This window comes from Hippocampus bargibanti, linkage group LG03 (assembly GCF_051943395.1).
Source record: "Hippocampus bargibanti isolate YZ-2025 linkage group LG03, ASM5194339v1, whole genome shotgun sequence".
NCBI lineage: Eukaryota > Metazoa > Chordata > Actinopteri > Syngnathiformes > Syngnathidae > Hippocampus > Hippocampus bargibanti.
The window spans coordinates 9,109,209-9,125,893 of NC_142736.1; the positions used below are offsets into that span (position 1 = coordinate 9,109,209).

The 16,685-nt window shown below is 41.0% G+C and overlaps 1 protein-coding gene and 1 pseudogene across 10 annotated transcripts in view; both read left to right on the forward strand.

The window, feature by feature from the left end:
• Positions 1-16,685, forward strand: part of ppfia1 (PTPRF interacting protein alpha 1) — a 91,310-nt gene that overhangs the window by 5,589 nt on the left and 69,036 nt on the right. For all 10 annotated transcript variants that reach the window (XM_088991818.1, XM_088991819.1, XM_088991817.1 and 7 more), the window contains exons 2-5: positions 1-182; positions 12,570-12,671; positions 13,140-13,304; positions 13,416-13,490. The exon at positions 1-182 is cut by the window's left edge and continues 88 nt beyond it. In XM_088991818.1, coding sequence (XP_088847944.1) covers positions 1-182; positions 12,570-12,671; positions 13,140-13,304; positions 13,416-13,490 — 524 coding nt within the window. The remainder of the gene's footprint in view (positions 183-12,569; positions 12,672-13,139; positions 13,305-13,415; positions 13,491-16,685) is intronic.
• On the forward strand, positions 6,458-9,378 carry LOC148900232 (general transcription factor II-I repeat domain-containing protein 2B-like; annotated as a pseudogene).

Below are 16,685 nucleotides of genomic sequence, written 5' to 3' on the forward strand. Positions count from 1 at the left end.
TACAATCAGACTCTGAAGGTCATTTTGAGTCTCTGATGGTGTCCATGTTAGAGGAGAGGGATCGTCTTCTTGAAAGTCTGAGAGAGACTCAGGAAAATCTGAGCTTGGCTCAGGGTAAACTACATGAGGTTGGCCATGAAAGGGACTCTCTTCAGAGACAGCTCAACACTGCTTTACCACAGGTAAGACAGTACAAGGAAAATACATATTCATCCTTTTTTAAACATGTATTCATTTATTTTGTTTTGTTTATAGTGATTATTGATTTACCTTTGCTTTGCCCAGGTCTAGAATTAACCAGTTAGCGTCACAAAAAAGGCAATTTCCAAAAAGAGTTTGAGCTTATTGATGGGTCATCCAATATTTTTTCTCACCATAAAAAAAATGAGTCAATTTTGAAGAAGAAAAATGATGCTTGCAAATCATTTGCTTTCAAACAATTTGATATAGTCTCAAGGTACTGACAGTGAAAACCGTACATCTCCAAATACTAGCATCTAACTCCACTTATCCTTTCGCAAATGAATTAATTTTTATCAAAAGCAGCCCGACAAAACGTGTGAATGTCAACGACAAAGTGCTACAGCTCTGCAATATAATGATGGATGTTCAATGCCTTGATCTTAGCATGTAGTAGTATCTGGTACCGTTTATTGGAGTAGTGTTTACAAGTCTGCATACATGATGTCATAAAAGGCTTGACACTCAATACAGAGACCAGTGAATTGTGCATCTGTTTGCTGCATTAATGAGTTGTGTTTGGAGCCATCCGGGATGTCATTCAATCGACAGATCAGTTTCACTTAGCACTGATAAAAATGAAGACCGACTGATATGGCAGTATGATTTCTTAAAATTAAATTGTAATTTCATGCTGATTTGGTTTTTGCAACACAATAGACACTCCCCAACCTACGAACATTCGAGTTACGACTAACGGTACATACAAACATTTTTGCGGGTGCAGTACGTCAAAAAATGTTTGAACAGAGATGCTGTAAATGTGATGTTTTTTTTTTTTTTTTTTTTTTTTTTTTAATTTATTATTATTTTTTTTAATTGCGTGCCTTTTTCCGCCCGAGCTCGCTTGCGATTGGCCATGTACTTTGCTTCACACACATGCACGCACACATTTGAGGGTTTCAAGGGCTCGATGTTTATGCGACGGACACCAAGACTGACCAATCAGCGCCCGGCTATGCTGAAGTGTTGCCAATGAGTTCAGTCTCCGAGCTCGCTTTGAGTGACTGCATAGAGTATGTGGGCGGGGAGGAAATCCCTCTTCCCATTTGACGCTGCAGGAAGACGCAATGCATAGCAAAAAGTAATGGCTGTAATTCAGTAATTATGCGGCAGCAGCTTCACTAATGGCTTATTGAAGATCCAAGGACATAGGTCGTCGTACGACAATAGGTGTGAATTTATTTTGCGACTGTTAGAGCGTCTGTGTTTTATACTTCCCCATTCAGTGTTTGACTTAAATCTACATTCCATACAAAATACAACACTGCAGTAACTTACAACCAAATTCTCCTGATGAACTACCGCTCGGAACATATCTTGTTCGTAAGGTGGGGAGCGTCTGTACAGCTTCAAATTCAAATCTGCAAATGCTGGCAAATAAGCAAATTTGCATTGTCACTCTCACTCTCGTCACATGAAATGTGTCATTTGCACGCTGCCAGACATACTCACGGAACTATTTGCATTAACTATATTGCTTTAAATCACAAGTCACAAGAAATGCTCAGTCGATGAAAAGGTTTCTTCAGCCGTCATCTGTACTTCTTTGAAGGTGTTGGACGTTTCGCTTCTTACCCAAGAAACTTCGTCAGCAAACTAAAGTCTTACTGGTAGTTTAGGCCCTATATATATATCCCTACTGTCCAGACATGGCGGTGCCGGACTCTGCTATGGTAGTTCCCTGCTCTCAGGTTGGGGGAGCAGAGGACTACTCCCTGCGGCTGCACTGATTGCTCCTATTGTTCTGACTAAAAACTGGCCTGATTGACCTATTTGCTCTGCTATCACCTCATCAGCATTACTAATCCTATGTTGCCGAAACAGGCTGTTGTACGAACGCTCCAAATTGAACCTCCTACCACCATATCGGTTTAGTGAAGATTTAGCTGTTTCATGAAAATCGCTTCTTTTACTCCCCTTTCAAACCATCTATGTTGTTTTGCTAAGAGTTTAAACCTCATTGTCGTCAAATGAGTGGTTGCTAGCTTTTAGGTGCATATGCCGATTGAAGCCCACTAGTATTATCCCTGCGATGTTGATAAAGTCTTTTTTTGAGAATTTGTTTAGACATCAACATTAAATTTACTCGTGAGCACATTAAAGAGAGCCAACTAGCCTTTTTGCATTGTAAAGTAATTATAAAAGAGGACAGAGTGCTAAAAACAGAAGTCTTTAGGAAGGCCCTTTTTTTTTGCTGAAAACACCGTGTTGATCGCGAAATTAGAAGGAAAACTACATAAATAATGCGATGGTGAATCGTTGTGTGTCACAGCTAATTGCGGTGACACGCATAAAGAAGGTGTAAGTTTACACAAATTCCCTGCAGTCAAGTCAGGCCTTTTCCAACGAAGCTTGTGCGCAAATCCAATCCAATCCAATCTTGTGCATTTTCTGGCCGCTATATTGGAGTCCAGACGGCTCGAATTGATACGGAAGGATTTAATTGATTGCAAACATTTATGCTTTCCTCTTCAGAACTATGTGAATCATATTCATAACTGGATGAGTAACAAGAAAGCATCTTCTCCGAATCTGAACTCTCTGAAGCCATTGTTTTGATTCTCGAGCAGGGCAGTTTGTGAGTGACGGTGTATCCTGGCGTGACGTCACGAACAAGGGGGCGGGACTTTCTGAATCTCGCCATTTCTGAGCTCATTTTGTGGCAGTTTTAGGACACTTTAAGTCATTTTTATTGATGTTTTGCATTTGACTAAAAATATCAGCCTGCCTGTTTTGGGTATTTTAGATGCTATAAAACGTTTTTCTGGTCTCAGTTAGGAAACAAAATAATGGTGTCGGTTTTCCTTTAAGTCTGAGTGGCTAAGCAATTTCTTATCAGTTCGGAGGCTCCCTGTACAACATTTTGTACTGTTTCTATCCATAAAAAGATTAAATGTCGGTCAAGAAAATAGCAGCTTGTTTCACAAAAAGAATGTGGGTTAGAATAAATATTCAAGTGTGGCTACATTAAAAGGCAGGGCTCACTCACATTCACTTACTTGTACCTAGATTGGTACATATTGCTTTTGTACATTTTTACCACATACTTGTGACCTCGTAGTCGCAAGTATGGGTGCTCGTAAGTCGCACTGGTCGTAAATCGGATGTTACGTGTACAAGCAGTCCTTTTCATACTCTGCTTATGCACTTGAATCTGCCTCTAGAAAGCATAGCCTATGACTATGTGATCAAAACAGCCAATCGTTGTGGGAGTCTTTTATGATGCGTCCAATTTGGGCACACATTTTATGGAACGGTTTTGCACATTTACATTTGCACAGTATACAGTTGACATTTTTAGTTTGTTATGCTTAGAATATCTTGTTTTCTATCCTTTCACCCCCACCCCAACCCCATCCCTTTTCAATTGCTGCTGTGGACTGCAAATTTCCCCATTGTGGGACAAATAAAGGTTTTCTGATTCTGATTCAGGCACCCAAGACATATGGGGACTAAAACAAAGGATATGTTGTACACGACAGTGTCGTCAAAAAGCATTTACCCCCCACTTGATGTCTTTGTCTTTGCAATTTATCACACACTAAGATTGCAGTTAAAGCAATTTTTATGTGACTGGAACAACCCAAGGAAATACAAAATGTGGTCTCTGAATGCTCATTGAACTTTTTTAACCCCCCCATGTGAAAAATAATTGCCCCCTGTGAGTTGTGCCACATTTTCACATTTGACAGCAATAAATGAAATCAAGCATTTGCGATAATTGATGAGTCTTTCACATCACTGGAATGCTTACAGTATGTCACCTACATACATGACATTGGCAGGCCCAGGCAATAACTGTACTACTGTGGTTAAACATGTGGATTACAAGGAATAATAAACTGAGGGAAAGGTGGAGAGGCCATGTGAATTCCTAAAATAACTTGGTTTATCTATCATGAAGAATTGGAATAAAGTGCTTGGTTGTTTGAGTACAATTTTCACAGCCGTCTCTCTGGACCCGCGTGAATGCTTCTTCCATCTTTGAACAACAACATAATGTAGCAGACAAGTTAGTCAGTGTTTGAACAGAAAGAGATAGAAAATGTCCTGTTTCACACACAATAAAACGGGAAATTATTGTTACGGCGACCCATACATCAACAGGGAGGAGTAGCCTAGAAGAGCAAAATATTAAAATTGAGCATAAGTGATTCAGAAAACTGAATGGATAGAGGATAAGCCTTTTGGATGGATGGTAAATCGAATTTTGAAATATTCAATGTTTCTAGAGTCGGACTGGTGGACCAGTGGTTGACGTGTCGACTTCACAGTGCAACAGTCGTAGGTTCAGTCCTCGTTCCGCCCTCCCTGTGTGGCGTTTGCATGTTCTCCGGTTTCATCCCACATCTCAAAAACATGCATGGTGGGCTAATTGAACATTCTAAATTGTACCTAGGTGAGCACGGATAGTTGCTTGTCTCTGTGTGCTGGAATAGGCTCCAGCAACCCCTGCGTTCCTTGTAAAGGTAAAGTGGTTCAGATAATGAATGAGTGAATGAATATTTCAGCATTTTTTGGGGGGTGGGGGGTGGGTCGAGGGGGGTTAATTTATGAAATCAATTTATTTATTTTTAAAATAAGAATACGTTCCTGAGTTGGTTTTTACTTATGATTACGTGATATTCAGCTTACTGGAAAAATGTTGGTTTCATCATCTGAACATTTAAAATGTTACAAATCTACTCAGAAAATTCAAATGTGCATATATCTTGATAAATAGAACCGAAATAGTTTAGTTTTATATTTCACAATATGACTTTTTATTTGTATAAACAGCTATTCAGTTAGTGTGATGCACACACACTGACTCATCCTCTGGTGGTTTCTTCTTTGGTTTGTTTGGAAGGAGAAGAAGGCTGAGAGTTAAATAAGTCTATTCGCTAAACTTCAGATAGCCGAAAGACCTGAGATTGTGACAGACTGGTTCACGATTGTGACACATCCTCACAACATAACCTCAAATACAAGTTTAACTAGTTGGTGACAAGAGAGAGTGTTCGCCACTAGTTGCGGTTTGAGGTGCTAAATCAAGTGTCGTTCATACATAACAACGATGTTGCTGCATGTACTTGTCATTTTAGTCCGCGCAAGCTGAATGATGTAAATGTATTCATTGCTTTTAGATGAATCAAATGTATTAAACGGAGACTCCCTCACTCTGGTAATGTTTATGAGCCAGACCCTAGTCAGAAGCCACACACACACACACACACACACACACACACACACACACACACACACACACACACACACACACACACACACACACACACACACACACACACACACACACACACACACACACACACACACACACACACACACACACGAGGCTGCAATTGACTTTCTTGAGCACAAGTCATAACTATCTGGGGTCCTGGCAAAAACAACAAATATGCCGGCATCAATGGCTGCCTGTGTCTGCGAACTGAAAGTGCAATTGTGCACTTTCATAACAGAGCTTGACCTCTCCTGAACCACATCTTAACTATTTATGGCATCCAAGTATGCACTATTGATAAGAATGTACTGGAAAGACTATCCATATACACATATCTTTGCACTGATGATACATCTGCAAGCTACAAAGCCAAATTTGTCTTTGGCATTGCAGGCAGGAAATATGAATTGCTCTGCCACCTTTTGATTGAGCTACATGTTCAGCGACATGGTAACTTACATTCAAGGCTTTGTACCTTACCTTTGCGATTTTTCTCATGCACTGTGCTTGTTTCTCCGTGTACTCGCGCAGGTGGATAAAATTGTTGTGAATTGTTTTGAAGTGAATAATGTTTTGTTTAGTAATGGAGTTAGTGTATTTGGTAGCATAGCGCTGTTTCACCACATATGAAGCTCAACACAGTCTGCGCCGTCGCATCTCCGGGATGGTTGTATTGCCTTGTGCCGCAAACTTCTCTAAGCATAAGGCAGTTAGTTCCCTGGCTGCTGCTGTTACCTACCGGCATAGAACACGATGACTTTGCCAGACGATCGACCGGACATGCATATGTCTTGGATAATTTCCCACTACAGACCCGACAATATCTCTCAGCATACCAGTGTTCTGCAGCATAGGGTTTGAGAAACACGCATAATGACGTAATGCGTATATCAAGACATATCCTATATCAAGACATGCGCGCGATTGAATCACAAGAAGATGACTTTCGCCCTCAAAAATGTCCGCTCAGGCTAAAAAAAGAAAGGTAGATGCCGAATGTAGAATTTTCAACAAAAATTGGACAGCGAAGTATTTATTTACTGAAGTTAGAGGTAAAGCTGTGTGTTTAGTTTGCGGGGAGCAGATCGCCATGTTGAAGGACTACAATTTGAGTCAGCATTACCAGACGAAACATGCAGAGAAATATAAAAACCTAACTGATGCTGAAAGAGCGCAGACATCGGAAGCTTTGCTCGCTAAACTGCTTCATGCATCCAGGGATGCAGCAACCAAGACCTTTGTGATATCCCACAAAATAACCAAAAACAGCAAGCCATTCTCAGAGGGGGAGTTCGTGAAAGAGTGCTTGGTAGACTCGGCAGCACTAATATGCCCTGAAAAAAAAAGCGGCATTTGAGCAAGTTCCGCTGTCCAGGCGAACCGTGACGAGAAGGGTCGAGGATATTGCGGGGAATCTGGAGCTACAGCTGCAACGTGAAGTGCCAAGTTTTGACTTTTCCTCCTTGGCTCTGGACGAGAGTTGTGATGTCCGTGACACAGCCCAGCTACTCGTATTTGTCCGCGGGATAACGCCGGACTTCAGGATTACGGTGGAGCTGGCAGCAATGCAGTCGATAAAAGGGACGACGACAGGGAGCGATCTCTTCACCGAGGTAAATGCTTGTATGGACACGTTGGGACTGAAATGGGACAGACTGCCAGGTGTCACCACGGACGGATGTCCAAATCTTACCGGGAAAAATGTTGGACTTTTAAAACGCATGCAGGATAAAGTGACTGAAATGGACCCTGATCAGAAATTAGTATTTTTACATTGTATTTTACACCAACATGTGTTGTGCAAATCAGTGCTAAAAATGAACCATGTTATCGATGGTCGATGTTGTTACTAAAATAGTTAACTTCATCAGGGCGCGGGCACTGAATCACAGACAGTTTGTCACACTTCTGGAGGAGCATGAAAGTGAGCACAGTGACATTGGCTACCACACTTCTGTGAGATGGCTCAGCCTGGGCAAAGTGGTAAAAAGAGTCTGTGATCTGAAAGCAGAAATCCAGGAGTTTTGTGAGACAAAAGGCAAGGCCATCCCAGAGTTTGCAGATGAGGTCTGGATGGCAGATTTCGCATTTGCTGTTGATGTGACTGCACTGATGAATGAACTGAACACCAAGCTGCCAGGCAAGGGCCTTTTTGTACATGAAATGCACAGCTTGGTGAAGGCTTTCATGAGAAAGATACAGTTTCTTTCAAGACAACTGGAGAGCAACACTCTCACTCACATGCTAACCCTGAAAGAAGTCACACCATCAGCTTTTAACCTCTGCAGGTACTCATCCATGTTAGGAGCATTGCATGGTGAGTTTGCAAGGCGATTTGAGGATCTAAGGATGAAATGCACATGATTTCCTCTCCCTTTACCTTCAGTGTGGCTGATGCACCCAGTGATGTTCAGCTGGAACTCATTGACCTGCAATCTGATGGAGTACTGCCAGAGCACTTTAAGTCAGGATCTCTGCTGGATTTCTACTCTTCTCTCAAGGAGGAGAACTTTCCAAACATTAGGAGACATGCTCAGAAGATGTTTGTTCTCTTTGGCTCTACCTACATTTGTGAACAAACATTTTCAATTATGAAGTTTACAAAATCCAGGTACAGATCCTCTCTCACTGATGATCATCTGTCAGCTGTGCTTCGCGTCTCCACTTCAGACATTTAGCCTGACTTTGATGCACTTGTTAAAGCCCAGCAGAGATTAGATTTCTCTCACTGAACAAGAAAAACGAACATTGACACCAAATGAGGCAGTTAGACCACAAATGTAGGCATGTTACTGTAAGGCACCAGATAACAATGAACTGGGACACTTTTTCTCAAAATCACAGTTCAGTGACAGTCAATATGTTGTATCTTGCTTAATGTTTGGTGCAAAAAGACAATATTGTGATGTATTTAAAATGCTCAGAACCTTTACACAACTATCCAACAGTATATGGAACTCAAAATGTGTTTTGAAGTGAATGTGACAGAATATGTTTACTAATATGAGTCACAAATAGTAAAAAAATGTTAATATTTGGTCTACCATTGTATTGCTTAACTTTAATATATACTCTTGCCAGCTTGTCAAAACAGTGCTATTTACAGCTTTTTAAAAAAGGAATACAATTAATATTATGCAGAATTGCATTCAGCCTTTTGGCCGGCCCTCCACAATAAAAATGTTTCTTATGTGGCCCCATGGAAAAAAATAATTGCCCACCCCTGCATTACACTGTTGAATGATGTCATATTTTGTGTGTAAACTCAAACCTCCTTTGGACAAAATATTTAATGTACTTGGTGTTTTTGACGTCATTTAAAATGAATGTACACCCCACTGCACAGTAAAATATTGACTGTTAATATACTGCAGACATTTTAAGCATATGTTTTCAGTCAAGGCAATTTCAATCGTGTAATTCATTGTTGCCAAAACGCATTGATTTTCTCCCTTTGTTATTGCAGACTATTATCCTTGCTGTCATTGCCTTTTTATCGAGCATCTTTATTAAGCTCATCAAATTGCTTCTTCTGTAGCCACAAGGGGACACAAGCCAGTGTCTTATTGTAACGGTCCCAAGCCCGGATAAATACAGAGGGTTGTGTTAGGAAGGGCATCCAATGTAAAAGCTTGGCCAAAACAAACATGCGAATCAAACTTCTGAAGATGGAGGACTAATTTGCTGTGGCGACCCCTGACGGGAAAAGCCAAAGGAAAAAAGTTTTCAGTCACATTTTTATTATTAATATTAGTTTTTTTCTGTTTTGTTTTATTTTTTGCCTTAACCCTTGCAATCATACAAAAAATATTCACTCTTGCCCTTTCATCATGCTGAGGCTCAATGCCTTGTGTTTTGGATGTGAACCTGAAAAGGGTTTTCGAACACTGTAGCTTTAATAGGTTGGCACACATTCATGTACTTCCCATTAATCCTTTCTTATGTTCAAAGGCTTACAGGGTAGTTCTGTTCAAATCAACATCCCCCTCATTTACAAATACACACCAAATTATGGAGACCCAGACTGGATAAGCCAAAGTTTATACCAATCACACAAAATTATTATTATTATTATTATTATTATTAATATTATTCACATTGCCATTAGTGCTCAAAGATGTTTTTAGGTGTTTTTGCTTTGTACTAAATGGACTTGGTTTCTTCATATATCCCAAATTAACATTTGGAAGATAATTTGAAAGAACGGACACGCATTGTCATTTCAAAGATTAGTACAAATATCCTGAAATGTCGTGCACAAGATAGTTCCAACATTCACCAATGCCTTGAAGGGCATAGCAGGACTTGTCTTTCGGATTAGAAGGCATTATTCTTCCTGCTATGTTGTGTAACTAGAATACCAAATGAGATATTCTCATCTCATTTTCCGTACCGCTTATTCCTCATGAGGGTCGCGGGGGTTGCTGGAGCCTATCTCAGCTGTCTTCAGGAACGAGGCGGGGGACACCCTGAATTGGTTGCCAGCCAATCGCAGGGCACACAAAGACATACAACAGTCACTCTCACACTCACACCTCGGGACAATTTGGAGTGGTCAATCTGCCTGCCATGCATGTTTTTGGAGTGTGGGAGGAAACCGGAGGACCCGGAGAAAACCCACGCGGGTCCGGGGAGAACATGCAAACTCCACACAGGGAGGTAGGACCGGGACGCGAACCGGCGACCTCTGCACTGTGAAGCCGGTGTGCTAACCACTCAACTACCGGGCCGCCCAAATGAGATATTGTTTTTTACATATATGAGGAATAAAGTGGTGACTGGGCTTATCTTTGACTTCTGTCTTATCAGTTACAGCTTTTGAAAATGTATTTTCCTTTTCACTTTCCTGCAACTCATGTTTTTTAATTTACAGGTTTAAAATTTCAATGAAGAAAAGCTGATTTGAAGGCCGACAATGCGAGTGAATCGAGAATCTTAAAGGGCACTGTGCTGCACAATCTTTTGCTAATGCTCTGGAATGTAGGAAGTGACCTACTCTGTAATTACTCAAAGACCTGCCTCCCGTGGTGTATCATTTGCTGGCAGAGGGCAGACCTTGATAGCCAATAGGCAGTATCTGGGCCAGACCTTGGAGGAGCTCAGTGACTGGGCTGAAGGTTAAAAAGAATACTTTGGGAGGTTCCATCAGCTCCTGGATACACTAACAACCCCCATACACTGCCAAGACCCTGTTGGTGTACTGTATGCTATATTTCTGTCTTCCTTTGTATTTTGAATCATAGCTCAATAAACACATGAGAGGCACCTGTGACATAATACGGCGTGTTATGTAAAAACACCCATTGTGTCGCCTAACCCAGTAGTTTTTGTCATGTAATGTTTGTGTGGAAGTAATATTCGTGGAATGGTGGAGGCGACTGCAATCTTCACAAATGTATTTTGAAAAGGTGCATCTATAACAAAAGTGGGCCCACTATTGTGTTGCTGCACAGTTTGATTATTTTCCTCCACTTACTGTGTTGATATCAAGTAGAACAGCATAATAATGACTTGTTAAAATAAACAATGATATTTGTTTAACAATGTCTTTGCAGTAGTAAGACAAGTAGTGGGGAGTTCAAATATTTTAATTTTAGAAAAGTATAGATAAGAATTCCTTTACGGCATATGATAATGAGCAGTACCATTGCACTAGCCTTGATTAAAACTGTATCAATCCCCATCTCCCCTATATTTGTAACTATTGATGTCGATGAGAAGGTTTCTTCAGCCGTCATCTGTACAAAAGTGAAGGTTTCGGACGTTTCGCCTCCTATCCAAGAGGCTTCGTCAGCGAACTAAAGTCTGACTGGTCGTATCGGCCCCATTTATATATCCCTAATGTCCAGACATGGTGGCGTAATTATAAAAGAGGACAGAGCGCGAAAAACAGAAGTCTTTAGGAAGGCTACGCACACTGACCAATACTTACTTTTTGACTCTAACCACCCTTTACAACATAAACTAGGAGTTATCAGAACCCTCCAGCATAGGGCTAAACTAATACCAACTAGCACTGAAGTTAGAGAAAAGGAGTCAAAACATATCAGGAGAGCACTCACTAACTGTGGGTACCCTCAGTGGTCATTCAACAAATGTCAGAAAGAAAGAATAGCGAACGAAACCAATAATTCTCAAGATTCAAAAAGGAGAGGAGTAGCAGTACCGTACATTGCAGGAGTTTCTGAAAAATTACAAAGAGTCCTTTGGCAACATAAAATTCCTACTTATTTCAAACCGATAAACACGTTAAGGCAAAAATTACTGCATCCAAAAGATAGGCTACCAAATGAAAAACAAAGTAATGTAGTTTATTCCATACATTGTAAGAATGAAAATTGTAAAGAGCAGTACATTGGGGAGACTCAACAAATTCTCAAAAAAAGACTTTATCAACATCGCAGGGATAATACTAGTGGGCCTCAATCGGCAGTACATTTGCACCTAAAAGCTAGCAACCACTCATTTGACGACAATGAGGTTAAAATCTTAGCGAAAGAACATAGATGGTTTGAAAGGGGGGTAAAAGAAGCGATTCTTATAAAACAACAAAATCCTTCATTAAACCGGTCTGGTGGGGTGAGGTTCAATTTGGATCGTTCATACAATAGCCTGCTTAGGCAAAACAGGTTAGGCAACTTTCGCAATGCTGATGAGGGTCGTTATGCTGATGAGGTGATACCGGGGGGAGTGGGGGTAATAGGCCAGTCGTTACTCAGGAATGTAGGAACAATCAGTGGGGCCACAGGGAGGGGTCCCCTGCCCCCCCAACCTGAGAGTAGGGACCTATCATAGCTGTGTCCGGCGCCACCATGTCTGGACATTAGGGATATATAAATGGGGCCGATACGACCAGTCAGACTTTAGTTCGCTGACGAAGCCTCTTGGATAGGAGGCGAAACGTCCGAAACCTTCACTTTTGTACAGATGACGGCTGAAGAAACCTTCTCATCGATGGACCACTCCTGTACGACTGAGAGCTTACACAGACGTATGTATTGATGTATTTATCAACTTTTTTGGGGGTTATTTATTCATTTATTTATTTATTTATTTTTAAGCGAGCTTGGTGTAATTGCGTTTGTTTGTGTTTCTTTTGTAGGAGTTCGCAGCACTAACAAAGGAGGTGAACATGTGCCGGGAACAACTTCTAGAAAAGGAGGAAGAGATTGCAGAACTGAAAGCTGAGAGAAACAACACACGGGTTTGTTGAGATGTTGTCATGTTTGATAATGAGTGGGCAGTTCCTCAAGGGCCAGTTTACTGGATGTTTTATATGCCACACTCCTCCAATACACCTGATGTAAATGGTCAGATCACCAGCAAGTTCTGCAGATGCTATTAATGTTGCTCAAGCTTGCTAGCGGGTAGCTTCGGCTGTCTAGCGAGTGCGGCTAAAGATGTTTGTGGAGTCACTGTTAAGTCACAGACGCTTCTGACAAATAGCATTGCCACAAAAGCTTTAACGTGGAGCACATTCAACTTTTTGTATATGAGACCTGAACTATAAAGTCAGCATTTCCAATTTTGAATCACCTTATGTTTGTGTAAACAATGGAAATAATTGTCTTTTATTGTACTGTACTTGTAAATATCTTGGTGGCAATTATTAATGTAATGTTTGTCTGTGTAATGCAATGCACTTTTTTCACTCACATTGTGTTTTGTGCAGCTCCTCTTGGAGCATTTGGAGTGCCTGGTGTCTCGTCACGAACGTAGTCTGAGGATGACAGTCGTGAAACGGCAAGCTCAGTCTCCTGCTGGAGTCTCAAGTGAAGTGGAAGTCCTCAAAGCCCTTAAGTCACTTTTTGAACACCATAAAGCCCTTGACGAGAAGGTAGGTCTCGGATCCGTATAATGCAGCGTTTACCATGAGGTTACGGTGTATGCATGCAGTGTCATAACTGTTAAAAAGTATTATTGTCTGAATTTTTTTCACATTTTCAAGGTAAGGGAGAGACTGCGAGTCGCCTTGGAAAGATGCGGTGCTTTAGAGGAACAGCTCACCATGTCACACAAAGAGGTGAGATGAATCCTATTTTCTGTGAATACTCGTTTGTTGATTTTGTACTTTATATAATAACAGTGTCTTAAAGGACAACCGACGTCTCCGGACAAGTTGTGTCCATAATTTGTAAAATGGCTTCAAATGACTTCTACTGGGCGTATTTTAATAAGATTCCACCGCATATAGCTATATCTTACGTTTTAACACTCGCGCTGAACATTCAGAAAGTCTTGTTTTTGAGTTGGTGACGAGTCCTCACGTGACGTCAGAAAAGGACCGCCTCCTGACCGTAAAAAAGACGCATTGTAGCGTCTTTCCATCACGTCTATGTATTTTGCTGTACTGTTTTTTTTTTTAAACCGTGTGTTACATCCAAAAGCCGCCAGCAGAGGGAGTCCAAGCTCCATGGAACGAATTTATCAGCCTGTGGAAACGGGTTGATTCATTCCTCACAGCTCAGTGGCCATTTTCTTGCCTCTTTTTGGGTAGACATTCTGAGAGAGTGCTTATGCACATTAGTAAACATATTACATTATTTCATGCCTCGAGTCGTAAACATATTATGTTATTCCATGTTTAGCTTAGTACATATTATGTTATTGCATGTTTAGTCTACATCACAGGTGTCAAAGTCAAGGCCTGCGGGCCAAATCCGGCCCGCCACATCATTTTTTTCGGCCCGCGAAAGCAAATCAAACTTGTTAAATTCCATGATGATTGCTAAAATCTGAGCCAAAATTTCATATTTTTGGATGTCAACCACAATAAAAGTCATTATTCTTGACTTCAGATTTGAAAACGAGTTATTAATTTGCTGTGTGCTCGATATGTAATATTTGAAGGGATTTAAACATTCTAATGGGTTCCCCAAATTCATAACGGCCCTCGAGAGGAAACCATAACTACAATGTGGCCCGCGGCAAGAAATGACTTTGACACCCCTGGTCTACATGGATGTATGAAGCTTATTAGTTGAATCGTTGTGAAAGCAGCATGTAACAAGTATCAACTTTCAGTCTAAATGTTCTCCCAACAAACTTGTCCGTAGCTGATTGGACAACAGGTCGCTGCTGTGTGACTTCCAATACTTGTCCGTAGCTGATTGGACAACAGATCGCTGCTGTGTCTAGGTTGATTAGGGTTAGGTTGATGGGGAAAATAGGGCAGGCAACTTTTCAGAGTTGTCTTCCCTGGTCTCCGATAACTTTGTCTCATTAGTTTCAGACACAGTTTCAGACATAATTATAATTATCAGGACACTTTACAGTCACGGGCATAATCACTTTTTTTTAAGTTTTTTTTTTTTTGTGTGCAGGTGAGCAGCGGCAGCCTTTATTATATCATGACACACACACACACACACAGAGGGGGACGGTGGTCCTTAAATCACGAAAAGGCTGAGGTTGGAGCTCAGCAACCCGCCGTTCCATACATACATGTGGGTCTTTGGCGCCGCCCTTGTGGCTCCCTGTATCTTTTTCAAAAATGCTTGAAAATGGAAAAAGATGGCAGAGAGATTTTTGTTTTTTGTTTCAATGTGTGTTTTGTATTGGGACAAGCATCCTTAACATCTTCTAATGCTGTAAAAATGCGTAGAATTGTTACTGACATGGTTATTTTTAAGGCGAGAACATGCACACGCATTGTCTATGTTGTGATTAGCCCCATAGCGTCACTGCATCGTATCGTGGGATTAGCCGGACACCTCTCACTCACTGATTGACAGAAAAAAAGTTATACAGTAAAGTCTCGTTATATCGATATTCAAGGGAGTCCGAAAAAATATCGATATAACCGGGACTATCGATATATCCGATCCTGCGCCGAACTGCATTAAACTAAAGCCGCCAAAAGAGGGCAGCCAAGCGCCATATAAGAAACGGAGCTGGCCATTAGCTCCCTTTTTTTTTGGGTGAGAGATGTTCCCCCAATGTTGCCTCAAAATGGCACATATAATTCTTTAATGATTGTAAACATGTATGCTTTAATCTTCAGAACTACAGTGTATTTGAAACATATTCATAACTGGATGTGTAACAAGAAAGCATATTATCCGAATCTGAAGCCATTGTTTGGATTCACAAGCAATGCAAGACGTCTTGGCGTGAAGTCATTTTTATTTGCATTTGAATAAAAAGTGACATCGGCTGTCCTTTAATACACAGTATGGAATGTTAATAATTTTCAGAATCATCGCACTTCAGCAGACAAAACAAGAAACATTGTTGCAAAAAACGATTGCATTCATATACAGTACAGTGGGCATGTAAATAACACAACAGGGAAACTGCAACGCTTACATCTTACTGTATTATGTATACAATTTAAAAAAGTCATCAATCTTCTGCTTCCCATTTTTACCTTTTAATACAAACACTTCAATCTCATCTGCTACACACGAGCTAGCGTCTGAAAATGAAAATGGCTCTGCTACACGGGTGCTGGGCACGTAACCAAGTCACCTGACCAAGTCGACCAATGGCACGACTGATGGCGTGACACGTAACCAAGACACGTGACCAAGTTGACCAATGGCGCGACCGATGGCGTGTCACGTGACAAAGTCACACGGCCAAGTCGACCAATAGCGCGACCGATGGCGGCTCATGTGACCAAGTCGACCAATGGCGCGACCGATGGCGGCTCACGTAACAAGACACGTGACCAAGTTGACCAATGGCGCGACGGATATATCGATATAAACAACAAAAATGGCCGGCGGGGGATGAAAAGGAGCACCGTAATAACCGGATTATCGTAATAACAGGGTATCGTACTAAACGGTACTAATTATACATAAAAAGACTAGAAATGTGCAAGGGAAATGAAAATAGTATCGTAATAAGCGGTACTATCGATATAACCGATATCGATATAACGAGACTTTACTGTATCTAATTTATTTGCAGTGCATTCACTGTGCTGTATAGTTTTTCATGTATGGTGAGAGTGTGCGACCAGTGGGCAATTGTGCTTAGAAGAAACATTGCTGCTGTTGGTCTGTGGTAAAAGCAAATCTAAATGAAAGATACCTTTTGCTGTATTGCCTCGCGTGGAAACTTTGTCTTGAAGCAAAAGGCAATTAGCTAGCTCCTGCTCTTACATACTGGTATGGAAAAGTACTACATGAATACAATGTCAGGCGCACAGTCATGCACATATTTGATAAATTTCGACAGCACACCTGACAATATTGTGCACACATTTTCA